The 27,375-nt window shown below is 40.0% G+C and overlaps 2 protein-coding genes across 3 annotated transcripts in view; one reads left to right on the top strand and one right to left on the bottom strand.

Moving 5' to 3' along the window:
- The window catches only part of myo1ea (myosin IEa), a 48,726-nt gene extending 45,435 nt beyond the window's left edge, over nucleotides 1-3,291 (bottom strand). For both annotated transcript variants that reach the window (XM_034196962.1, XM_034196963.1), the window contains exon 1: nucleotides 2,996-3,291. In XM_034196962.1, the coding sequence (XP_034052853.1) occupies nucleotides 2,996-2,998 (3 nt within the window). In that variant the 5' untranslated portion in view covers nucleotides 2,999-3,291. The remainder of the gene's footprint in view (nucleotides 1-2,995) is intronic.
- Nucleotides 3,292-5,747: 2,456 nt separating this feature from the next.
- On the top strand, nucleotides 5,748-26,702 carry mtmr10 (myotubularin related protein 10). The gene is given in 17 exon segments (XM_034197017.1): nucleotides 5,748-6,242; nucleotides 8,156-8,216; nucleotides 9,633-9,769; nucleotides 11,415-11,487; nucleotides 12,482-12,624; nucleotides 14,490-14,583; nucleotides 16,565-16,712; nucleotides 17,391-17,478; nucleotides 20,333-20,421; nucleotides 20,698-20,828; nucleotides 20,982-21,051; nucleotides 21,313-21,383; nucleotides 21,556-21,698; nucleotides 21,701-21,730; nucleotides 22,012-22,182; nucleotides 22,733-22,915; nucleotides 23,689-26,702. Coding segments are annotated over 17 exon segments (2,298 nt in total). The 5' UTR covers nucleotides 5,748-6,185; the 3' UTR covers nucleotides 24,298-26,702.
- Nucleotides 26,703-27,375: the final 673 nt, after the last annotated feature.

Raw genomic sequence — 27,375 nt, 5'->3', positions numbered from 1 at the left:
AGACATTAAACTCAAAAGCACAATTGTCAAATCAATGAGGGGGCTAAATGAAAAGTCAAGGGGCCACAAGTCATGAGGATTGCCACTTTAGTCACCATTAATATCTGTACCAAATGTTATGGCAATCCATCCAAACAGTATTCAGATATTTCTGTCTAAACCAAAGCAGAAGAGCGAGCGATCAACACTGCCATTCATAGAGCCACGCTGTTGCAGGGCTTAAAATGTTATTACTGTCATCACACTTCAGCTGATGTGTGATTAAACCATGTGTGATGATAACTCCTTCAAAATATAAAAGCTGTGTAATTATGGCCAAAGTCCAGTTAATATCTGAGAGAACAAATCACTCAGTACTGTGTGCAGTTGCTTTGTGAATGACCTTTGGTGGATTAGCTGAAGTAGTTGCATTGTTCATCCATTAGTGAAAACATGTTACTGAGACTTACAGCAGTGAATGTAGAGGAGTAGAGTGAGGGGACTCCCTGGTTGCTAGTCATTTTGTAAACAAGGCTGAAGCATCCAAATAGAGCCACACTGTGCAGAAACTCTGTACTCTTGGTCACAGGAGGGGTAGCACACACTGCTCGAGGGATTGACAGTAAACAAACTGATTCATGCTCCTCACTTCATCCGGCACTACAGCTAAATATCATGTTTCACTTCAAGCCTTGATGAAACCACAGGATATAATTCACTGGTGAAACATGGATATAAATATATGCTTTTATTGTAGTGACAACACCCAGAGAGCCTTTGGTGTCTGTGGAAATAATGCTTATCCATCTTTTATGTTTTACTCATGGTTCACAGTAAAAGGCAGATACATTGCTGCATGCCTGAATTGTGAAACATGATAAGTTGCCAAAAATATGAGATAAAGGCTTGTGAATGTTGCGTCCACCTAGTTTTTTGTTGTTGATCAAAACTGCAACGAAATTACATTTAGCTTGTAATGACATTACAGTACATCTGCTTGTGTACAGCAGAATATATAATACACTATAATAATCGAACATTATTAATAAAATATGACATAATGTTGGTTGATAAGAGAAGCATATCATTTTACAACATGCAATTTATATGTTTCTCTTATCCACAACAAGTGCAAGAGTAGACAAATTCGACACTCTTGAGGCCTGTCATTGAAAACATAGTTGACGCTTTGTAACAGAGGTATGGAACTGATCAGGATGTGTGAGTGAACTGAACCTCAGCGACAAGCCTAACGAGTTCCCCAGGTCCACAGAATGGGTGTTCGTCCTGTTTTCAGAGAGAGGGCTGGAATTCCTGAGCAAATCTCTACAGCAGTGATCGGTTTGAAAATGGAGCGCCAGCTTTGAAACGAAGGGAGATGGGGGTTACTCTGTACGCACCTCCCTGTAGGAGAAACTAATGCAAACCATCTGCTGTCATACCGACTTGCAGTTCAGCATCTGGCAGAGAAGCAACCAGCGAGCGGTGCTGGTGTCTGCTGCTCCAGACAGTCAGGATGGCAATCAGACTATTTGTCTCTCTTCTACTTTTCAGATACTCGCACAAAGACAAGACAAAACATACAATATGTTTTTAGTTATTTCACATCTTAGAAGCCATTCCTGAAACGTCCTATCGTTTACTTTATTTGTACATGTCAAGTTTCATCCCTCAACATTGTTATATACATAAATTAATCTTGGCTGGATTTCATGTTCTCATGTTTTCATGTTCCCTCAAGAAGAAAACAACTTTGACTATTCATTCACTTAAGGCCTACTTCTAAGATAACACGAGTGTACGTGATAATGCCACAAAAGCAGGAATATATTACATCCTGGCAAAAGCTCAATGAAGTTGACTTTATATTATACAGATTTTGTCCTTTTATTTTGTCTATAAACAACCCGACCTACTGGTTCAATCCATCACTTTGGATAGCAGCTAACAGGTTTTAGTCCTACCTGTTTGAAGGGGCATTGTTTGTGTGTGAATAAAGCAACCGGTTTGAAGCTAAATGATGCACAACATTTACTTTCCAGAGACAAAATACTCTTAACTCGACAGACGTTTGCTCATCCTCTAAGCATATATTTATACTCGTGAAGGATAACATCAACAAAACGTAAAAGTGGATTTCATGGGGGAACACCTATAAATAAAAGAGATATCTCCAATAACAAAGAAGAATAAGCAGTCATTATCAACGTAGAATAATGTTAAAAGCTGCATCCCATACCAGCTGTAATATAATGTGCAAAAGCCAAAGTGGGAATTATGCTACAGAAGACTGTGGCTTGAGGAATTGTTTCCAAAACACAATGACAAGGCCACACTACCTCCTCCATAACTTGGCTCTAGGCGTGTCTGCTGCAGGGATGGCATTCAGTAACCAGGAAAAACCTGTCTCTATGTAGTGCACACACAGATAACAATGCTGGAAACAATACACACACACTCCACCTGACACATCCTCCCTGAAGGCCTCTTATTCCAAGACAAACCAGTTTTAAAGACAATGCTGCACCTATAATGCATGCATCCAAGTAATGTTAAATGACATTACATCTGGGTGTCACTCAGAAGTTCTGGGTCAGGGCTGTCTAATTGCTTTCTCTGAAGTGTAGACCGTAACAAGTATACGACTGTCAGGATCAAGAGTCAGTGACAGGTGACTTTTAATGGTTGGGGGATTATGATAAATATGGGCAGAATAATATCAACACATGTCATATTGTTAGCTTTTTCTCACATCAATAGGCAATCTGTCAGGTTAAGTAACAGAAACTGGAGTTGAGTATTTGTAAATGTGGTTAATAGAAAAAGTATGAAGAGATAACCATAACGCATTTAAATTCACATGTTGTTTGTTTTGGGGGATTTATTAGATAAATATATCGAGTATATGGCTTTTTTACAGCTCTAGAGGATCCCACTTGTATTAAGCATGTGGATTATATTGGCTGTACTAAGTAAATAGTATCATAATATCTGAGGCAGTGTAAATATCACTCACCATCCTTTGGCTTTAACCCAACAGTCTTCTCCGTCGTATACCCTGCGATCCAGTGTTTGTGCGAACCTCAGTCAAGTCCACACTGTTCAAACAAAAAATCTGTAGTTGTTAAAAGCTAACGCCAGTGGACGAAATCCAATTTTACAGAGGATATTTTTCCCGATAAAGTCCAGAAAGCATGGATGCATGGACCTTCAGCGGTGTCCTCAGTCCATTGTACGGACAGACCTGAGCCCTACACTGACAGCAGCAGCAGTATCACACTCAGAGCTGGATGGTAATTTACGGAGAGCAGTGCCCTCAAAACTCGGCTCTAAAACATAACACAGGAAACGCAGCCAGGAGATCCAATCAAAGAGCGCTGCACGCGGAATACGCTTAAATATTCATTAGGCGCTGGGAGAGGAACGACTGGGCATGCGCAGCTTTGGGACTTCCAAACAACAGACTGAAACACAATAAACCTAGACACTCTTTTGACTTACCGTCTACTGTCAGCTTCAATACATTAATGTAGGAAACACTGTAAAATTGATAGTGGTGTAACTTTGTATATGTACTCAAGTACTGTACTTAAGAACAAATGTGAGGGACTTCACTAGAGTATTTTCATTTGTTGCTACTTCTACCCCACTACAATTCAGAGGTAAATAGTGTAGGCCTACTTTTACTCCACTACATGTAGGCTATTTAATATCTTTAGTTACTTTGCACATTTGGATTAATACAACTTAATTAAGACTTTAGTTACATCTGGAGTAAAATTCACAAGATATAACTTCAAAATGAAACTTAAATGTTGCCAATTATGTCTCAAAGCTATGTCTCAAATTCCATGCAATATACATTATTAATACAAGGTCTGAAAGAACAATATACGAGTACATTTTCCTTTTTACATGCAGCATGTGGAATAATCTTCGTATATATCCTCACTCGGGATCCCAGGGACATCACTGGTATACTTTGTGGAAGTCCTTTACAGTGCTTTATGACTTTAATGAAGAATTATCTATTTATTGAAAAAAATGTGTACAGTAGAATAATTGAGTTCAACTTCCCCCTCAGGCCAATGCAACTCACAGGCCTTTCTCTTTTGAAGTGCTTGGGTGGCACTAATGTCCACTTCTCACAGCCAGTCTCCAGACTTAGGCTCGCCTTGCAATGATGTTGGGCGGTGGGGCGACTCTCTGGGTGTAACCTGTCTAACAGGTAGGCATACTGTGTGTGTAAGTGTATGTGTGTGTGTGTGTGTGTGTGTGTGTGTGTGTGTGTGTGTGTGTGTGTGTGTGTGTGTGTGTGTGTGTGTGTGTGTGTGCGTGTGTGTGTGCGTGTGTGTGTGTGTGTGTGTGTGTGTGTGTGTGTGTGCGTGTGTGTGTGTGTGTGTGTGTGTGTGTGTGTGTGTGTGTGTGTCATATCTAAGTCTTATTCTAAATATACCTTTACTTTTACATCTAAGATTAATATTAAGACAATATATATAGCCCGGTGGGAACCAATGTGAATACTCACTACAACATGAAGACTCACTTGTATTAAATATGACTGCCCAGCAGGTTGTCTCCTGAACTTGTATTGACAGACGGTAAGACATGTGTAGTTAGACGAGGAAACAAACAGAGCTGTTATAATGTATTATGATTAATAGATAAACGAGGAATGCTTCAGAGAGCGTTTGTGATGCCAAATGTGCAGTGGTTTGTCACCACCAAGTGGAAGTTTTCGGCCTGACAGAAAATATAAAATTATTTGAAAATCTTGGCCAGTTTTTATTTTTTATGTTTTAATACTGTCTTGCAGGTATTCAATATTGGACATTATCAGTTTCGTTAATTGTATTAATTCATCCTGTCACGTTTATTCATTTTCACAATTATCTCAGAAGATTGATGACATAGATCTGTGATAACAGCTTGGCCTCTATATTTTTAGAGAATAAGGAAACATATTAACTGTACTCTTTTCTCTCTAGAGCCTACCATAATTTTTCAGAATTAATTCATGAAAAATGTAAACTCTTAAAATATGTTGCATTGCTTTTGAGTAGTTATAAATGCATTTCAGGTTGAGTTTAAATGCACTCGCAATATATTTGAAATATAACAATTGAGATTAGGTTAAGGACACTGCAGTGTGTGAGGCAACAATGAATAGTTCATTTGAGTCTGTTTATTAGCAATTGTCTGTCCTTAATGAAACAATAAGCCACCTAGTGCATATAATCTACCAATGTATTTCTCTTCAAAGAAGAACCTAAAACATCCTGTTTTCAATGATGGGCTGATATTTAGTTTTACTTGTCTTGAATATAAGCATAATATAAAAACTTTTTTAAAATCTTGGTTATTTTTGTATATATGTTGGGTTTCAATATGTATATTATTTCCAGTGGTTTGTGTCTGACTATACAAATTATAATTGTAATGATCCTGTTATTAAAAGTTTACATATTTTTGTACATAAAATAACTGTAAAGAAAAAAATGACCGAATTACGCACTTAAGCCGTTAACTCTGACAATGTCTCATGGGAGTTGTAGTCCATGTGTGGTGTACTTGATCAAGGTAAACTAACACAAATTAATCTTTTTTTATATCTCATATGAAGAATTTATCAATATTGTATATAATGTACAGTAGTGGTTAATGTAGCTAAGAATGTGTGCAGAGTACAGAGTAGTTTGACAGTATCGGTACGAAAAGTAGAGCTGAGCAGCCGAGCCCGGAAGTAGGGCAGGTCCTCTTTATAAACATGGCCGTTAAGTCCTTACAGCATCAGGTTCTGCGTTTGGCTGTATCAGTTAGACATTCAGGAAGTCCCTGAGGGTAGCTTGTGCAGTAACAGGTGGAAAGAAAATGTAGACACTCGACCGACGCATATGCATTATTTTTCTGTTGTTTTATATCTGCGTGGGAACAACATTTATAAACTTCATAAAGTACTTTATGCTAGCTAGCTAGCGAAGCTAACACCGACGTCTCAACGTTAACTCCTGTCAACTTTACATAATCTGCTCCCTGACAGTTTATCGAAATGGAGGAGTGCCGTTGTGCGCCTGGCTCGCCTCGATGAATATTTTACACACGGAGGTGTCGGATTTACTCAGCTGACTAAACTTTATTGAAGGCTCCTTTTGGGTTGTTGTTTTTTTCCACTGGCAACAGCCAACTGCTGAGGGCGGACATAAACAATGTTTTCTGTCAAACCCATGAAACCAACCTTCAAGAGTTATCTTCCTCCTGTTCAGGTATGTCTTTTTTGCTTCAGAGTGATAACAGCAAAGTAAACTTTTGTGCTTCGTACCGAGACAGTGTCAAATTAAAGTTTGAATTCATTTAGGCTTAGGTTTTCGTGACTGCGGTGTGGCTGCGGAAGGACAGTTTATATGTAACGTGTGGTCGTGATTAGAAGAAGAGATAGCAATCTGTATGCAGCCTCACTTGCTGCTGTGTTGTTTACAAGGGAAGGAGAAGTACTCAGAACTGGTACCAAAGTCAAAGTAGAACTGCAAGAGTGTAGGAATACTTTGTTACAAGTATAGGTCCTGCATTGTAAATGTTACTTAAGTAAAAGTACAAAAGTATCAGCCTCAAAATAAATACTCATTATGCAAATTGGGCTATTTCAGAATAATATAAATATATGTTTTGATTATAAGTATTGATGCAGTAATGTGTTTTAACAAAGCTGATAAAAGTGCAGATAGTTTCAATTACTCTGTATGCTGAAGGGTAGCTTATGAATGTTACTCCAGGTGTAACTAAAGTCCTATTTAAGTGTTGAATATAATGTGAAAAGTAACTAAAGGTATTTATTAAATGTAGTGGAGTAAAAGTGGACAATTAAACTCTGAATTGTAGTGGGGTAGAAGCACTAAGTAGCAACACATGTAAATACTCAAGTAAAGTACAAGTATCTAAAAAATTACAGTACTAGTAAATGTACTTAGTTAGTTTACACCACTGGTTGTTTAGAATCAACAAACACTAAAAACAAGTTTTAATTGTTAGTTTGAGACATTGCAAAACAAGCCAAAGTTTGCACCTACTTCTTTTTAAATTTGGAGAATTGAAACTTTATTGGGGAATCTGATGGAGAATAGGTTCCAAGCAGAATGTGGCACCAGTGTGTGAGAAACTGGCCTTGTATTGCCTACATGTGTATGCGCTTCTCCACACAGAAAGTCAAAGCTTTGCTCACAGATACTGGTCCAAACTCCCAAGCATAACCAGTGTTTGGCTGGCATGGTCAACAGCTGGGAAGTGCTTTGAATTAAGGTTTTGAAAAACATAAACCATTTTTAAAGAAGAAATGTGTCAATATATGTATTCTAGTATCAAATAATCCTTCTGTTATGCTCTTGTGTTGTTAATCAATTACACATGTCAAACTGTAAATAAAAATATATACAGATTACGTTTATTTGTGTCCAAGTTAATCTAGGATTTACTGCACAAGATACATTATAGTGATTGTACGTTTATGAGAAATAATACTTATTCACTAAATCAAGATTCAGTTTAAATTAGTGGCCTTTACACTATCTTACCGGATGTTAAATTCCAACACTTTCCTATTAAACAAAATATGCTTTGACCATTTCATTGTTGCTTTTTCATGTACTGCGTAGGCCTAGTTTCTGACTTTGTTTTAGCTGTGCAGTGTGTACACAGCCCATTACATTGTAAATAAAACAATCGTTTTGTGTGTGATCAAACACAACTAATGTACTGTAACCTTTTCTATACATAATCCTAAAAATGTAAAAACTACTATCGTCCTATATTCTTCCACCCTTAACACTTTCAAAGCTGAAAGTCAGCACTTTAAACTCAAAGTCATCATTCACTGTTAATCAGTATGCTTGAGTCGAGCCACCAATGAAAAACACATGAGTGTGTGTATCTGCAGATCTGAGCAGTATTTGGGGATACAGTATTAATAGCATGAGTTGACTGCTGTGTATCTTTGGTTCCTTCTAGTTTAGTTAACAGATTGCAACAGCATGGTGTAACTGTTTATGCAACGTTAATTCAACAAAACCAATCATAACAGCTGTCAGGTTGTTCAATGTGTATTCATTGTCAACTTAAATCCTAGGCATGTTGCTAGAGAATATTTTGTATCTAACTTGCATGTCATTTTTACTTTTTGACCCAGACTGATGTGAAGAAAACCTTTGAACCACCTATTAAAAAGCTGGAGCCAAAGTTACTTCAAGGTAAGTTTATTTTGTCATTATCCTGAGTGGAGTCGGCTTTACCAAAGGGTTATGAATTCTCACGATACTCCCTCCCATGAGGATTTAGAAACATCCTGCCAGTTATATTTGCACAGTTTAGTGCCCTTTGCCACACCGCTTATGTGTGGCGTTTCCCACCTCTCTGTTGTAAGAGGTTCCCATTTTACAGAACACTTTAAAACTCTTATCATAAAAGTGGATTTAGAAAAAGGAGTTAAGCAATGCACATTTTTCCCCTATGACATCAAGGTCCTAAGTGAGCCTAGTGAATTAACAGGAGCAGCAGGAAAGTCTTCATTTCAGTGTTTTATTATGGTCCCAGCTGTTGATTTGGGAGAGGCTCAACACACCCTTAGCATAGTGTTACTTTGTGTGTTGTCTGGAGTGAATATACAGTGATGTCATCTATAAAAGTAAGACCACTGTATGTCAGTTTTACATATTATAGAGGTTTCCTCATGGTTACTTCTTAGAAAAAAATCCTCATTTGCAAACCTGCCGTACTTGTATTTTGTTTCCGTTGCGGTCGACATGAATAACATTATAAAGCACCTGCTAAATGGTTGTTAAAAAAAGCATTTCCATTCATTTCTATGTAGCTTTTACCATTGAAGGGGTGTCTCTCCTTTTGCATCTTGATTTTGGAGCCAGACACAGGAACAGTTTTCATGATCAGCTGATATGTTTTGAACTTACTGTGCTACATGCTACTTTGAGACAGTCCTTTGATGTGACTGCAGGACTCCACCCTGCTGCCTCTGCTCTCATGCTTTGAACATCCCTGGGGCAACTTTTTACAGCAGCATTAACTGATTTGTGGTCATGTTAATAAGAGTATTTGAAAAGATATGCCTAAAGCGCAAGTCAATTCTATGATATGACTTGCATGTTGCTGTCCAACTTATCATCACATCAACGTTGTTTTGCAGCATATCCTTACATGACTAGTTTACAAGTGCGTTTATTGTCAATTTCACCGTCTCAAACGGATGGATAACAAGAATTAACTTGTTTTTAAATAGAATAAATATGTAATACAATTGTTGTATGTATTGGTGCTCTACTACTTGGTTAAATGTACAAATGAGCAACAGAAAAGATGAGGGTAGAAAGATGAAGATGGACGATACCAGTGGGGTTGGGTTATATTTTACGAATTACAAGCAGGATAATAAATAACTAAAACGGTAATAAATGAGTCTGAGCAATTTTAATAAATGATCGCACATACAACATTTTAGCCTGGTAACAGGTTGAATTTATGTTCAGCAAGTCTTATTTATCTACATGTCATTTATGGGGTAACTCACTTAATGTACTCTACTCTCCCTTGAACTCTGTAGTTGAACACTTCAGATTTTACACTGACTTTTTATCTCATGTGCTTGTCACCAGGGGAGATTGTAGTTAATGAGGTGAACTTTGTGAGGAAATGCATCAGCGCTGAGAGCAGCCAGGACGACCTTTGGGGGAAGTTGATCTGCACCAACTTCAAGGTCTCCTTCATCCCTCAAGATGCCTCTTCCAAACAGGTATTTGTGTGCTTTTTTGAATATTTTCTCTTTCTTAGTACACTTATAAGCAGGGGTGCACATCACTTTTTTGCCCTGGTTCTCAAAGGAGCACCTGGAGATGTTGCTTGGTGCTCATCCTTAAAATGAAATAAATAAACCGGTCTTTATTTGTCAGACACACGGCACAGAACACACAGAGGTGAACACAGAACACACATGCAGAGGCGAACACAAGACAACATTAGCACGACCAGTAATCCTACAAGCTGTCATCACTACCCTCCTGACTGTTCTCCTCACTGTCTTCCTCTCTGTCAGACATGGTAGCTGATGATGTAGGCCTACTATTTTCTCTCTGGTTGAGTCTGCGATTAGCTGCTTGCATCCACAAGTCAACAGCTGGTTTTGGGTTGAAAGTCCAGTTTTAAAAGGATATGTTGGGTTACTGTCCTATAGTATACATTGGAATGATTTCAAACCTGTTTATCCCAATAATTATAAAGGAGTGCCTTGAAAATATGTGTTTACATAAATTGTGACCAAACTGTTTGAACTTAGACTAAAGTGAACTATCTAAACACTCAGAGTCCTTTACCTCACTGAGCTGCAGTTATCAGTCTCTCGGTCTGACTGGAGAGGACTCTCCCTCCACATCATTGTAGAAACATCTTCTTCTTATATCCGCAGCTAGCACCAGATTCTAATAACAACAGCGCTGGTACCGGTGCACCCTCCCTCTCTCCCTCGCATTTTGGCTGTGAGCTGCGGGCGCCAGATAAGCCAACATCCCCCATTTTCATCACTTACAGCACCCATCGTACAGGGCAAATGAAACGTGTAACCGGGGTGAAAAGGGTGTTACATTTACTTAATTATGAATGTTGTTACATCAAGGCCGAAAATTAGGATGAGCACCAACAGTCAAAAATGTTATTTTCCCTCCCAGAACTACCAGCGCAGCGCCTCCACAGATCTGGCGCCCAAGGCGAAAATCAACGCCAGTGCGACGGGCCGGCCCTGAGTTCATATGCAACTCGCAAATATCTTTCTCTCTCTCTTCTCTCTCCTCTCTTCTCTCTTTTCTCTTCTCCCTTCTCTCTCCCTCTCTCTCTCAATGTTGGTACGCAAATGCGCCTTTTTTCAAATGACCCGGTGCTCTTTTTTTGGCCGAGGTGCGCATGCGCACCTGCGCACCAGTTATGTGCAGCCCTGCTTATAAGGTTTAATGTGTTGTCATTATGTGTCAAAAACACCTTTTGTAGTTTCCTCTTACATTGCTTAAAATTGTCAAAATGTCCTTATGCTTTAAACAAAGACTTGGCTACAGTTTTAGCTTTACATTTGTTAAATGTATTACTGCCCCAGCCTACTGCAGAATAGCTTTAACATGTGTATTTCTACAGCCATGTTTGCTTGCTTGTGCAGCTGGCAAAGAGGAAGGAAGACTTGTGTACTTTCCTGCACTGCATTGTCAGTGATATCGCATGAGAAGTGAGACAGATGTCATACCCAGCTATGCGGAAGATTGTTTACATGAAAACATGTCTCAGTCTTAAGGGGATCTACTCAATCTACCCACCAGTATTTCAGATAATGTTTCAGCGTGTTATGGGTGTCATTAATATAACTTCTACCTGTCACTTTTTCCCGTTGTTTGCCACAGAAGTCCCAGCTGTCCCACCTCCTGCTCGGAGATCACGACATACCCCTCACCTGTCTGGAGCAAGTAGTAACAGGTACGTCTGGTGTCACATCACATTTCTGGCCAACATTATCTTTTTTTGCAGGTTTGTTATTGGTATAATTGTCTATTATAATTCTGTTTAAGCCCTTGACAATATACCCCAAACTATTGGTTTCCAAATGATAAACACGACATAAAAGAAAGCTAGTCTTAGCATTTGAAACTGTATTAAGCAGATTAAAACTTGTACTCAGCCGACTGCTTTAAAAGGAACACTTAGCATCTTAAACAAGTCATTTTACAAGAGTGATCTACAATCAGAAATAAAGTCAGATTGCTCCCTTATCAATCTTTGACAGCTTGGTGGACTGATATCGTTTGTTGCTCTTTCCTGCTCAGTGATCTGATAACAAGTGATGTCACAGCTCAGGCAGTGTTTAGTGGCAGCGCAGCAGGGGGGGGGGGATTAGCCGTGTTTATGTATCACATTGCATCGATTGCTGACACTGCAAGGGCAACTGGCCAGAGCGCGCTTTGTTGTGTTACAGTGGTGAGGCACGAGGCTTGTTTTTGAGCTGGTTTTAAACTGCTACTGAAGACACTATTATCTTTGTGGAATTTGCACAAGTATGGGAGCATAAAGAATAAGATAAGGCCCTAATGCTGGGCAATACAAATATAATCAAACATGAATATGTTTAGCTGATGCTTTCACACAATATCTTATTACACCAGGGTCAGGTGGTATGGTATCCCTGCCAAAATCCCAAATGTTATGTAGCTTCATATTGAAATGAATGTCAAGTGTAATCCACAATGGCATATCTTTAGTTCATTGCTAACTGTTCTGCAATAGTGCATCACTTTTCCTGTAATTTGATGTATTGATGATATAGGATGAACATTACATACTTGGTCAAGCTCATCCAAGCTTCTAATGTTTTTTTCTATAATTTGTTGCCATGTTCTTATTTTGCATCTCTAATCATTGGGCCCTGCATCAGAGGAAGTTGCATTCATCTGTTGTGTTTGTTTGTTCCTGTCAGTTAATGATACAAAAGGGAAGAAGAAAGTGTTGGGGTCAAACCAGAAGCTGAAGTTTAACCCGACGGAGCTCATCCTCTACTGCAAAGACCTGCGGATCATAAGGTTCTGCTTTGGCGAGGCTGGGCCTGAGGGGGCCAAAAAGGTGAGTCATGGGCCCACTGGATTTAGTTTACATCACATCCACTCATTTAAAGGTGTTCTTTTGAGAGAGGCTTTAAAAAGATCAGATTGATGTTTGCCAGGCTATGTAATATCCAATGTGTCCTCATTGGTAGCATCAAATGCATTTTGCCATCCCACTTCCCCATGTATCGACCCAGGGACACTGAGATAAATAGACTGAGCTCAACGCGGATGGCATCGTTTTCACCACAGCTGGCTCATTGTTTAAAGAAATACGTGCCACAATTTTAAAGAATGCATTCAGATTACACATATTGTCTTTAACATCCTAATGCCATACCTCCAAGTGACTAATTGCTCAGTATTAATCATCCGTTCTCCTTTTCTCGGTGTCCCTTATCCATTCACTGTTGCTGACCAAACTTTTCCTTTCCTGACTCTGAGCTCAATACAAACACACACTCACGACCACTTCCTCAGCGACAAAGATATTTATAACTTTAAAACTTTGACGTGCCACCCTCTCACTCCCTCCATCTATATAGAAACAATTCACTCCTCTAAATGCATTTCAGTGTGGCCATTAGCCCAGCAATGAGTAAGAGACATTGAGAACAATGCTTATGGCCAAGGAAACTGAGAATGATCCTGATTGTTGGAACGACTGGCAGCGTGACTCTGACTCATCTCCTGCACAGAGTAGATGGACAGATGATTCAATCTTCACACCAGTTTAGAGATCTGTTTTATATAAATGCCAGGATATATTGATATGTTTGGATGTTTAGGGGATGGATAGTGCGGTAGTTAGATAGTTGCACACAATAGAAATGAAAGGAAGTCATTGTAATGCGGATACAGAGACCAACCATGTCAAGGCTTTACCTTTTTGAATCCAGCTAAAATAATGTACCATCACAGAAATTAGTGAAAGTCCTGGTTTATTTGGTTTATCTGGAATTGTAAGTGTTCTGTAAATACATGTGTATTTGTTAATTATGTACACAAATGTCTCCAGGAGCTCTTGGCTTCCCCCAGCCTCACTACACGGCCCCTGAGAGTCAGGCAGCTGAATATCTCTCGACAGTGTGCCAGTGAAAAGGGCCTGAGTGTGAATGTACATAGTTACATGTATGATCTCCTCCCATGTCATCTGGGAGCAATCTTTGTGTAGGTATTAGAGGACTTGGAGCTTCACAGCAAATACCTGCAGCACATTTGGCTAACAGTATGCATCAAACTGTTTTATGACCAGCAGTGTTACGAGTCCCTTTTGAATTCATTTCAAAATATTTATTTGATTAACTCTGCTGCTTACGACCTAATCTGCAGGGATGATTATGAATAGAGCACTGGAAATAGAAAATGAGTCTGCCCTCCCTCACTTCTTGTGGGTGTATTTATGGACACCATGTATGTAATTACAGTGTGAACCTAAAACCAGGCTCAGTTCTTTTTTTATTTTTCTTGGTGACATATGGAATCAACCCAACCTATAATAGTTTATTTTGCCATAGGAAATTACAGAGTTGGGAGCAGCCTTGACTACACACACACACACACACACACACACACGCACACGCACACAGACACACACACATACCTTTTTTTGTGTCCTCTCCTGAATGGCAGGCTTTGTGTGACTCCAGTGGAGCCACAGTGAGCTTCAGCCTGTTAACCCAGGGCCGTAGGCTGAGCGTTAAACATTTTCTTTCCCAGGTTTCACTTGTTGTTCTTTTTGTATGGCTAAAATATATTCCTCACTTTTAGACCTCTGAGATTGGAAGCTGAAACGTAATGTTTAATTGATTCCTCCATTCATGTGTAATCATATTGTTTTGTAATGCGCATGTCCAATACTAATTTTTCTCCCTTTTATTCCAGGTTTGCCTTGCTATTGCCCACTATTCCCACCCAGCTGATCTTCAACTGCTGTTTGGTTTTGAGTACCAAGGGCGGCGCTATCATGAATCTAAAGGTAGGCATATAGAGTAGCATGTCGAATTTCTTTTATTGTGTCTTTTAAAGGTCCCCTATTATACTGTTTTTCATCAATATATTATAGGTCTCAGATATATACAAAACGTGTCTCTGAAGTGTTTGGCTCCAGATACCAAACAGATCATGCATTGTAGCATCCCATAATCGCCTCTGTTTCAGCCCTGTTTCAAAAGTGCTGATACTCTGTCTTTTACTTTAGATGAAAATAAGGAGCCACTCCCCACGCCCCTCTGAGAGATATTAAAAAGAACACAATAGGCGCATTCACACCGCAGTACTTTTCCCACAAAGGTTCATGAAAACTTAGTTCATGAGAACTCTTTAGTTCTCATGAACTAAGTACAGATCGCGTTCACACCAGAATAAGTCCCTGGGGGTGGATTAGGCAAATGAAGCCGCTGACATCACTTCTTCTTCTTCTGCTTTGGGTTTACTGGCAGGCCGCAAACCACTTCATGGCGTATACAGCCGCCCAAATTCCCCGGCCGGAAGTCCCCGGAGTTGGGGACTGGCTTCATTAGAAGCTGCTGGGACTCCCAGCAGCTTCTACTGAAGCCTTCCGAGTAAATCGCCAGAACGCCGACACCTCCTCATCTCCACCGCTCCCATGTTTTATTTTGTGTTGCCATAAGTTAGTCTCTCTGCGTTTCTGCGCTGGGCTAATGCTAATATTGCTAATGCGAGGATAATAAAATGGCGGCTTCACAAAACTTTTTGGGAGTTTTACGGGGCGTGGTTTGCAATCCGCCCAGCCAATCAGACATAGGAACCTTTTTCTCCCACGAAAGTCCCTGCTCTCTAGCAGGGACTGAAAAGGGGGTAAAAAGGTTCTCATGAACTAATTTTAGTTCCAGCTCTTTTTGGTGTGAACGCGACAAAAGAGTTCTCATGAACTAAGTTCTCATGAACCTTTGTGGGAAAAGTACTGCGGTGTGAATGTGCCTATCGGTGCTCTAGGAGGAGATTCAGGTGATAGGGTGGGGGGGGGGGGGGGTTACCTTGGTTGGTGATTGGCTAATGGTTACACAAGCCAAAACATTGTTCACATCACAAAAGCCGCATTCACACCAAGTACTTTGCCGTACTTAGTTCCCAGCACTTAGTTCCCCTATGGAACTAAGTGCCGATCGCGTTCACAGCGGAATAAGTTCCCTGAGGGAGGATTAGGCAAATGAAGCCGCTGACGTCACTTCTTCTTCTGCTTTGGGTTTACTGGCAGGCCGCAAACCACTTCACGGCGTATACTGCCACCCGAAGTACCCGGCCGGAAGTCCCCGGAGTTAGGGACTGGCTTCAGTAGAAGCTGCTGGGACTCCCAGCTCCCATGTTTTCTTTTGTGTTGCCATAAGTTAGTCTCTCTCCGTTGGTGCGCTGGGCTAATGCTAATAATGCTAATGCGAGGATAATGAAATGGCGACTCTTCAAAACATTTCAGAGTTTTACGGGGCGTGGTTTGCAATCGCCCAGCCAATCAGAACTGTGGTACTTTTTTTCCCTAGGAAAGTACCTGCTCTCAGCAGGCGCTAAAAATGGGATGAAAAGTTCCCGGCACTTAGTTATTTTTTTGGTGTGAACGCGACATCAGGGGTACTAACGGAACTAAACGCGAAAAGTACGGGTGAAAACTACTCTGTGTGAACGCGGCTAAAATGGCCAAAATCTGATCAGCTCGTTTTCAGACAGGTTTTTATATAAATGGATCAGGACAAAAAGTGAGCAAATCTTTTTTCCTGAAACTTTCAGGATCTCTTTACACAGAGGGGACACATGTCTATGTATAAAAGACATGACAACGTGGATTTTGCATAATAGGTCCCCTTTAATATATGTACACCTCCATAACCTGGACTCAAAATCAGTCTGACAAAAAGTGGATTTTGCATAATAGGTGACCTTTAAGACATACCAAGTTCTTTTTTTACTCTTATCTTTGTATATTCATGTATGTGTATTTCCAGGGGAGCGAGTCAATGGTTCCACCCCACGAGAAGGATTACGGACCCCCATATTTGACCGCCCGTCGGACCTGGATCGGGAGATCAAGAGAACAGGAGCATCAGAGTGGAGAGTGTGCTCCGTCAACGAGGGCTTTGCCATCTCACAAAGGTTTTCAGCTTGTGTTGTTTGATGTTTGCTATTCACTAGCAGTATAGGCAGAGCATGTCTGTAGTTCCCTCACTTGGCCTTAGCTGTTGAATGCACTAAATGTCCCCTCTACTCATACCTAGTATGTTTTGGCAAGACAGTATATTTACACTGTAGGCTTTTTTTCCTTGCTTCATACGAGACTCAAGAAAAAAACTGAATGTCTCAGTGTAACATGCAGGTCTGCTTTTAACAATACATGCTATTCATCTGAGTTCAGTGGTGACATCATGGTGGGTTTCAAGTAAGGATTGTACTGCGTTAAATGGACTACAAATTGCATAATGGTAGTTTGCAAAAAGCAGTACACATAACATGGGGCTAAAAACAATACTCACACTCCACTCGGTTTAAGTATATGAGGGGAAACTGAATAAAAGAAACTCACTATAAAAGCTTCTCAGCAGCTCAGATATTTGGGACAGGCCCAGCAAACCTAGTGTTAAATGGTTAGTAACAATACAATCATGGCTTTTACTGCCTTAAATATGATGGTATGTCAGCAAGAGGCAAAACACTTTGACTTATTTGTATGTCTTTCTAACAATATGATTGAAAATATTGAAATTGTTTTATTTAATGGTGCCTTGGTCTTTGATTCCTGTATAACAAACCTCTTTCTCTCACTCTTCCTGTTAGTCTCCCAGAGTACATTGTGGTCCCGGTCTCTCTGGCAGACGAGGATCTAAAGAAGTATTCCGTATTCTTCACTGACCAGCGCATCCCTGTGAGTTTTCTGATATCTGCATTAACACTGTGCCGCAAAACTTTTCATTTAGCTCATGGATGTATAATAAGAACAGGATACAGCGTGGGAGGCGGGGTCTCGTTCTTTCCTATGAGAGAGCTCATTGGCTCATGAAGGCAAAATGGCCCAACTTTTGAGAGAGCGAAATGTCACAGATTACCCATCATGCCTGGCTGCCAGAGCAGAAGAACCCGTATGTGCAGTCATAGAACATGCGCCCCTTAAGCCCCGCCTCCCGAGCTCCCACTCTCGGCTCACTAGAATGAATGGAGAGATACAATACATCTCTAGATTTGGCTTTTAGTGCATTTTACAACTTTAAGGACTTAATGATTCTAATAAGGGCTATAAAATAGTTCATACTGGGTAGTTTATGTAGTTTTAAAAAAAAGTATCCACTGATTTACAGACGTCTCTTTCCCAATGTTAGTCAATGGGAAAAAGTCTTTCTGGGCCCAGTGACGTCACGGACTGATACGGAAATTCTAGTACCGCCGTTTGGACACAACGAATTTTGGGCAAAGAGTCCGGCGCACTTCCTGGGGGCTTGATTTAGGTCAATGTACTTCCGGGTCAGTTCGGCAACACAGAAACCACAACAATGGAGCGGTTCATCAATTTTTACTTTGAGCTTGGCCTAAAATATAAAGATATAACATCAGTGCTTAGCAATAGGCACGGGTTTCACATAAGTGAAAGACACCTCAAGAGAACACTCAGAGCGAGGGGACATATTCAAAATAAGTGTTATACTGTAACAACAACATATGTGTGATGTGTTAAGAGATTTTGGTAGCACTACATCTTAAAAAAATGAAGTTATTGAATTTTTCTACGAGTATATATTTTCGCCGTTGCAGTTGCACTCCTCTCTCCTCCAGCTGCACATTGTGACCAATTATTGATGTTTAGCTCGGATTACGGCGCGTATCGAACTGTTCTGATAAAAACGACTCTGTAGCTCGTTGGCTACCTTGCTATGATTGTAAAGTAATGTTGTTTGCATTTTTACAACGTTATGTTCATGAGTTATTGATCCGCGAAATTCGAATCTGTCAATAACTCAGCTCAGAGTATGCTTTGCGACGTGCATGTCCCCTCGCTCTGAGTGTTCTGTTGAGGTGTCTTTCACTTGCCTATTGCCAAGCACTGATGTTATATCTTTATATTTTAGGCCAAGCTCAAAGTAAAAATCGATGAACCGCTCCATTGTTGTGGTTTCTGTGTTCCCAAACTGACCCGGAAGTACATTGAGCTAAGGCGAAGTCCCTCCCTTGCCGGTGAAACCCTTTCCGGTGTCGTCAATCTTAAAAAATAATTTCCATGTCAAAAAAAGTCACAGTTTGTCGTAAAACTGTTGAAATACAAGACTATGAAAAATACGCAACTAGAAAGACTACAAATCCCAGAGTCTTTTGAAGCTTCAACGGAAGCGTCAGCCAATCAAATCATATGCCAGTACAAGCTCTAGCCAATCAAACCGCGTGCTTGTGTGTCCTGGGTGGGAGATTCATGTGATTGGTTGTTGGTCGAGTTTCAGACACGACCGTCGGCAAGTTTCAACGCACGCTGTCGTGTGGACGCTGTGTAACACCGACGTCACTTCCGGGCCGAAAATTACGGCCCCGCCCACTTTTGGGGGAAAACAACGCTGTCATTTGAATGGCGATCAATACAAATTCAGAAGTTTTTGCCAATCCAATCAGAAATTTAAGAAAAACGTGGATTTTTAGATCTTCAAACAGCCCGATTACGATGGCCAGTCAGGCAAACAATTACATTAAATAATTTGAAATCGACGATCGGGCTCGATATATGATTAAATTAAAATCAGTAGGCGGGGCCGTAATTTCGCCATTTCATGAGCGAGACGGAAAATAATTGTTTTATCATACCAAAAAGCTGCTGTGTCGCTTATTGCACCTCAAACATTAAGACAAATCCAGAGTTACGTTTTTCTGTACTTCCTCTAAGAAAAAAGGACAGTAAAAGAAGAGCTCTGTGGCTTCAGGCTTGATCGTCATTCAAATGGCCAAAAGTGGGCGGGGCCGATATTTTCGCCCTGAAGTGAGGTAGATGTTACTCTCATCGATGCTAATGCTAACGCCACATTAGCATCAGAGATGTTTTCTACTTCATGCTATCTGCACAAATGGTTAACATTGAACATTAAAAAGATCAGGCAGTTCAGGGAGAATTGAAGGAAGGCAGGCAGCTTTGCATGACATTCTTCTGGACGTGTTTCATTGTGGTGATAGTGAGGGTAGTCAATCCCTTGTTCGGCAAGACAGTAGTGACGGCCATCTTGGTGACGTGTGTTGTTGTGCGAGACCAGAGAGGTAGTTCATTGAGCGGTTTCACACAAAAAAAGTCTTGCTTCAAAGTTTTACGGCAAACATTTTTTTTTTACTTGCAAAATTATCTTTTACATTTACAAACATCATATGTGTAATTTGTGGCACAATTCAAACGGGATCGAAAGATAACTTTTCTCTCTCCATTGACTTCAATACACAATTTTTACGAAATAACGTCCCATGGAGGTCCACCGGAAGGGGAGGGACTTCGCCTCTCTATTGCGAGATCTCGCAAAACATTATTATTTTTATTTTTTCAAACACATTATTTTTTCTTCTCCATGTCCCCTAGGGGGGACATGGAGTAGTAAAACTTAATTTATCTCTATTTATTATTAGGCTAATAATGTAATTGTAACAGCACATATAGGAACACTAATAGACTAATTTATAATAACTATCTGTTGTACACCAGTTGAATAAACTGTAGCATAACTTTTATTTGCCGATTCATTTCTGTCCTTTCTTCCTTGTAGCTCTGGTGCTGGAATCATCCAAATGGAAGTGCTCTGGTCCGCATGGCCGTCATAAGTGATCCATTGCAGCAGAGGAGGATCGATCAGAAGTACACAAACTCCTTTACTTTATTCAGATTCAAAATGTCTATTAAATGTGTTGTTTCTTCTCTCTTACACACTGGAATCCAAAAACAGTCATCAAATGTTGAACTGCACTAGTGGAAAAAATGTAAATGTATAAGTTTCATCTCAGGTATTATTTGGTACAGGTATTTGGTAATGACGCTGAATATGCTAAAGTTCTATATAAATATATCGATGACGATGATGTATTGCAGAGATGTTGCCATTGCTGTTTTAAGACCTCTCGTGTTTTGTGGTAGGGTCTTCACTGCCATCACAAAAAGCCACCCACAGCGCAGTGAAGTCCTCAGGTCAGATCTGGACAAGTGTCTGCCCAACATCCAGGACATCCAGAGTGGTTTTGTTAAAGTCAGGCAGATCTGCGTCATAGGTGAGCCAAATCACAGTCAATCTGCAACTACTTATACCTGTGAAATACATCAAAATGTACCTTTTTTCAAATGGAAATGGGAAGATTTATTCTCATACTTGTGTATAGTTTTGTAGATGTTTTTAAGTGTTGGACTGTTTTGATTGTGGGCAGATCATTTTGAGGAGTCAGACGAGAGGTGGTTCTCATCTATTGAAAACTCAAGATGGCTGGAGTATGTGAGGTATTTAAACAACCTGAGTCTTTATAAACTTTATTAAAAATTGAAATATTATGCTGGTGTGATGTTCTTTTTAACTTTATAATTCCATCTGGAACATAACAGCCCTTCACAAACAATTTGTATTGACAGTCTAAGTTAAGATTAATGTACATATCCTTTTTGTACTGTTTAAGTTATCCAACTAATGTAATTATGCTGTATCATTGGAAATACATTGTGTGTTAAAATGAATGGACATTTATCTCCCGTTTGTGACTGCAGGGCTTTCCTGAAGCACTCAGCAGAGATAGTGTACCAGCTGGATGGAAAGAATGCTTCAGTCATTCTTCAAGGTAAACTTAGCAACTTCATATTTTCTTTACTTTATTGCATGATGGTGAACTTCACTTTAGATTTTCCTGATCCATCGATTGTGATATTGTAGCAACGTGACTTTGAACATTTCAATTTCATCCAACAGCAGGTGTAAAACTCTTTGAATCTGTATTTGTTCTCCCTGTACAGAGGAGGAGGACAGAGACCTGAACTGTGTGGTGTCCTCACTGGTGCAGCTCATGTTGGACCCTCACTATCGCAGCCTCGTTGGCTTTCAGAGTTTGGTGCAGAAGGAGTGGGTGATGGCTGGCCATCGCTTCTTGGACAGATGCAAACCACTTTAAAGAAGAATGACAAAGAGGAGGTATTTGTCAGAGACGGTTTTAAAACCAACTCCAATCTAATAGAAATGCCAAGACACTAACGCTTCCTACATGTTTTTCTCCCACTCTCCTCTCCCTCTCTCTCTCTCTCTCTCTCTCTCTCTCTCTCTCTCGTCTCTCTCTCTCTCTCCTCTCTCTCTCTCTCTCTCCTCTCTCTCTCTCTCATCTCTCTCTCTCTCTCTCTCTCTCTCTCTCTCTCTCTCTCTCTCTCTCTCTCTCTCTCTCTCTCTCTCTCTCTCTCTCTCTCTCTCTCTCTCTCCAGTCCCCGCTGTTCTTGCTGTTCCTGGACTGCGTGTCGCAGATGATGAGCCAGTACCCGGCAGCGTTCGAGTTCACAGAATCCTATCTGACTGTCCTGAGTGACAGCATGTGGATCCCACTCTTCAGTACTTTCCTCTTCAACTCTTCCAAACAGCAAGCTAAGCACTTGATGGTAAGAGACACAAGATTCAAGGCTTTTATTGTCATTCGTACATCTTAGTACACACGCACTTATCATTGTAAAATGTATTTATTTTATTAGTTTAATACAAATAATTTTCTACATGGCAATACAGTAGTAAACAATGTTGTGCACTAAATGCAACGGATTCCACCATGATCCTAAATGATGTTGAAATGAGAACATGATTTTTTTTTTTAATGGTTGTTGCTTAATAAAAAATGTTGTACATAACCAATGCTCAAACCTCTGATTTGTGCTTGTTTAAAGGTGTTATATTAGATGTCTGAATGTCCAAACTCAGTGGTCCAAGACCAATGAAAGCACTTGTCATAATTCCAGGTGACAGTGTGTAACAAAGCAACATGTTTTTGTGGTTTACTTTCTCATGTCAAAGACTGAAATGTCCTTCTGCATGTGTCAGATCATTTACTGGAAAGAGTGCAACGTATTGCATACAGATAAGAACACATTTAGCTTGTGATCAGAAAAATACTGTTGACACTTCCAGATTATAAATAACCTTGTGTTTGCTGGACAGGACTTTGCCAAGAATAAAGCCATCCCTCACGGAGAAGACCAGGTTGTCTACTTCCCTCCGGTTTGGGACTGGTCGCAGCAGTTCTCCCCCAAAGACCAAACCCTCTTCAACAACCCCATGTATGTCGGCAAAGGAGCGGCCTGCGTTCAGAATGGAGAAGTGAAGACCTTCAGACGCACAAAGGTACACAACACACTGAGTTTACGGTTTTATAGCAGCAGTAGCAGCACATGGTTTTAGATGCCGTCTTTTACTACCTTCGATACGCAACACTTGAATTACAGTGTGGACTTTCAACCACAGTTTAGTTGTTTGCAGCCATGTTGAAAACAAGTTGTAAGGTGGTTTAACGGCAAGGACTTTTTAAAGTCTACACCCAAGTTTTAAACTTTTGTTATTCGGTAAACTTTAAATCACAGTTTTATTTACTTTTTTTACTATTTGAAGTAAGAACATTTTTTTATCCTAATTTTCAATGTTTAAGCTTTATTTTTATTCTGCAGGCTGGGTATCTAGAGTGTAAATACATTGTAGATACCTCTATAGTTTCTAAATAATGTAGGTTGCCCACAACTCCAAAGCTTTCTTTTTTTGAAGGTCAGAAGATCAATAATCATGTGTAGGTATTTCCGAAATAGGTTAGCTTTGTCTTCTGCCCTCTTATTTGATTTCATTTGATGATATGCATTTTGCTGAAATACACACTATTCCTGATGGAGTAAATGTTTAACATGAACAATCCGTCCAGTCAGCAGTTCTGATTACTGCAACTGAGATTTTTTGGTTGGGGTTTAGAAATTCACAAATTATTACACAGACAATAAATCATTGTTTTTGTTTTATTTCTTAGGTTTCAGGGTCAGGGGGATTGAGATATACTAATTCAGAACCTTGAAAGAGCTTAGGTCACATAGCTCTAGTTGATTCCCACTAAACGAGTGTGTCCCCTCCAACAGAAGGCGTACAGCCACACGCTGCGAGGGATGCCTGCGTCTCTGCGCAATGGGACGAAGGTCGGGGAGGACACGTTGACCCGGCGTGGCTCCCTGTTGTCGGAGCTGAGGTCTGATTTTTCCCCCGTTAAAGACGAAAGCCCGTCAGAGCGCTTCTTCAGAGACTGGTTCTCTCGCCCCGCGGACCAGCAGGGCCTCCTCATCCCGCTGCTCGTGCCCTCGCACCTCGCTCTCTGGAAGCTCTACTTCCTGCGCTGGGTTCCTGAAGCCTGCATCCCCAAAGGAGGCCCCATCACCGCTTACCGCAAGCTCTCCCAACTGGTCGACGAAATTGAGATTCTGCAGAACCGGCTCAGGCAGTATAAAGGACGTGGTCCCGGCAACGGGCCACTCCCCAGCCCAAGTGGGCCCCTCTCAGACCAAAGGAGGATGTATTTTAAGGCCAGTTCCCCACATGACCCCCCTTCACCTTCTGACGTCCTTACCTCCTCCTTCCCCTTCTCTCCAACGGGTAACCTGTGTCGCGGCGGTAGCCATGGGACCCCCATTAGCAAATTCCTGAACGGGGCGAGGATTTGGCTCTCTACGGAGACTCTGAACGACACTGTCTGAAGAGGGGGGGGGGGGGGGGGGGGGGGGGCTTATAGGCTCGCTTTTCTGAGCTCAGTACAGGTTTGTGTAACAATAAACCTTCTTATTTTCTTTTTCCTCTTTCTTTAATACCAAGAAGGAAAATGGAAAAAATAAACTTTGAGTTCCTTTCTAACCTGAAGCGCCCTCTATAGGACTGAACCCTTAATTACCATTACAGCAGAGGAAATGAGATGATCTAAAGCACATCCTCCTTATTGGCCAAGGAGTTGTTGTTGTGAGGTCTCCTGACTGCGAAAGATTGTAATACAAATTGTTTTAATATAATTATTTTTTGGATCTACTTGCGGTCTTTCTCGAGATTAGTTGGATGACTGCTTTTTTCTGTTGAGCATCCTGTAGGACCCGAATAAAGAGCGCTTTTGGAGATGTTTATATTGAGTTGAGAGCCTTTACCTTTTGACACATTTGCATTGCTCAATACGACATCCCCACTGTTATGGAAATGAGAAATGTTATCCACATATAAATGCTTTGAATTAGAAAATGCCCGTTTTCTTACTGCAGCATTAATGATGCATTTCACTGAACACTGATTTCCAACTAATCCTTTTGTTTGTACCTTCCAGGAAAAGTAATTGACAATATAATAACTAACGTAGTTTTTATTTTAGAAAGAGGAACAGAAAAGAACACTGCTTCTACATATTCTTATATGTGTTAAAACAAAGAGGATCTGTCATGGCTGAATGTAATGGGGCGTTTTTCGTTTTTTCTTTGCATAAGCTTAATGCCATTTGCTCCAAGTGCCCATACAACTATGGTTATATTGAAAGTCTCACTCTGTGCAGATAATAGTGTGATTTCAGGGTTTGGCTTTGTAGATTTACGCTATTTTTGAAGCAGAGAAAAGGGCCTATACTTTCAGTATCATAAAGCAGGTGATATTCAGAGGGCAACGTGGAGATGTGAGGACTTCAATCTGTGGTAGATATTTCCTCTTCTCTTTCTGAAGGGGTTCTATTCAACTTTTATACAGGCCTTCTGGTAAGGCTCTAATTATAAGAAGAATAAACTGTTCATAACAACAGTACCTGCATGGGTAAATATTTTAAGCAAAAGGACAGACAAGGGCTTTGATTCAAACCAGTCTCTAGTTTAGATGGCACTGATCCAATTAACCAGACAGTAATGGGTTGATGACGAGTGACAAGAACATATCAGCATTAAGCACCTGGATAGCAATGTGTGATATTTTGTCCACAATGACTTCAGTTCACACAGGTTGTTAAAGGAAGGCCTGATACAAAGGGAAAGGCTTAACATACTGTATGTAGCTTTAACAATAGTCACTTTGAATAACATGTGTTCTTGTTTTTTTGCCAGATAATGCTTCTCTGGTTATAGGAATAATGTAATAAAGTACAAGTAGTGATTATGTACTTTCAGTCAGGGTAGTGATGGCAAGGTTAGTGAGTTAAGATGTTTAAATTAGGAAATCAGAGACATTTTCGAGCAAGATAAAGTTCAAGTGCTCTGCAAAGACTTTAATTTGGAGATCCTTTCAAAGTGTCTGCTGAACTAGAGAGGGGTTTGAGATGTGTCAGGGGAAATGGATCAGTCATCCAGATCCCATTTAAACTAGGGAGGAATTAGCACTGTCATGTCATTTCTTAAAATAACAGTACAGCATTTAATATATACATTAATACCACTGGACAGTCTCAACATCTGTCCTCCAACACAGGAGCGTCCACCCTTAGACGCTAGATTGACCAGTTTCCAATAATATTCAGCTAAATGCGTTTCTATAGCAATAACTAACTAGTTCAGGTGTTTGTTTTTTTATAAAGAAGTGTTTATAGAAGTCAACCTGCTCTCCCAAATGCTATTAATTGCACATTTAACTCAAGATATAGGATAGTTTATTTGAAAATGGTTGTTGAATATTATTTTTGCAGATATTATAAATACTGTATATGGTTGAAATCTCCCTATTAATATCTTTGATTAATGGTACTAGATTACTTTTATCTTAGATTCAGTCTTTTTGTTTTCTGGAGAGATATTGATATGCTATGTTCTTCCACCACTTCACCATGTTGCACTCTGCTGTAATTGCATGATGACTGTGCTCCCACAGTTTGATATTGAAGAGCAGCAGATGTATTCAGATATGCAGATGTTCTCTAAGAGGGATGCAAGGGCTACTGTACATCCCCCTGTGCCTTGTTGGGAAGATTGACAATTTTTGTAACTAAATTCTAAATATATTGACTTATTTTAGTTTTTCTAAAACTGTTGAGTTATCAATTCTGTAAATCTATAGTAAATTCACTGGTAATGCACTGAAGCTGTTTTCCCTGACCAAGAATAGGGCTTGAATGTGTACCAGTAACCAATCATTACAATATTTTTCAAATGAACTTGTGTCCTGGCTTTTTATTTCACTGGATTCTGACTCAATAATGCGATGCTTTTTCTATTAAAGCTTGGGAGGGCTCTGAAAAAAAAAAAACGAGCAACCTTTTGTGTCTGTAATAATGAGTCTACCTTCCTTTCTCCTTGCATAAACTCATCATCTGTGATGACTTAATTGAATGAGCTGTCGGTTGAGTTAAATACAAATTATAATTCTAAATAGAGAACATAAATCACATAAACCAACTAAGCCACAACACCACTGTCACAATCTACTATCATAATTAATATTAATTTATATTTCAGGATGTCTTCTACATCTTGTTTAATTCTATCCATTATTTTTGATTTGGATTGACAAAGAGGAACTCAACACCGGGGAAAAAATGGTGTGGTTAAGGTTATTGGGATTATTTAGAAGTATCCTTGAACACGTCAAATCTACTTGAAGCATTTCCATACAGTATTGAGCATGTCAGGTAGATGTGTCTATGGAAGTTGTTGGTTTGAGGCACTGCTGGGATTTGAACCCAGGATTTCCTGTTTAAGGCACTTTGACCAACTAAGCCACAGCGTCAACATTAATTGTTGTATCTCTTATTATGATAAACCTAAGATACACCTGCTCCCCTTACTGTACAAAATCACAATAAGGGAAATACATTATAATTCTGTCAG

Source organism: Gymnodraco acuticeps, unplaced genomic scaffold, assembly GCF_902827175.1.
Source record: "Gymnodraco acuticeps unplaced genomic scaffold, fGymAcu1.1, whole genome shotgun sequence".
Classification (NCBI taxonomy): Eukaryota; Metazoa; Chordata; class Actinopteri; order Perciformes; family Bathydraconidae; genus Gymnodraco; species Gymnodraco acuticeps.
This window is presented reverse-complemented; position numbering and strand designations above follow the sequence as displayed.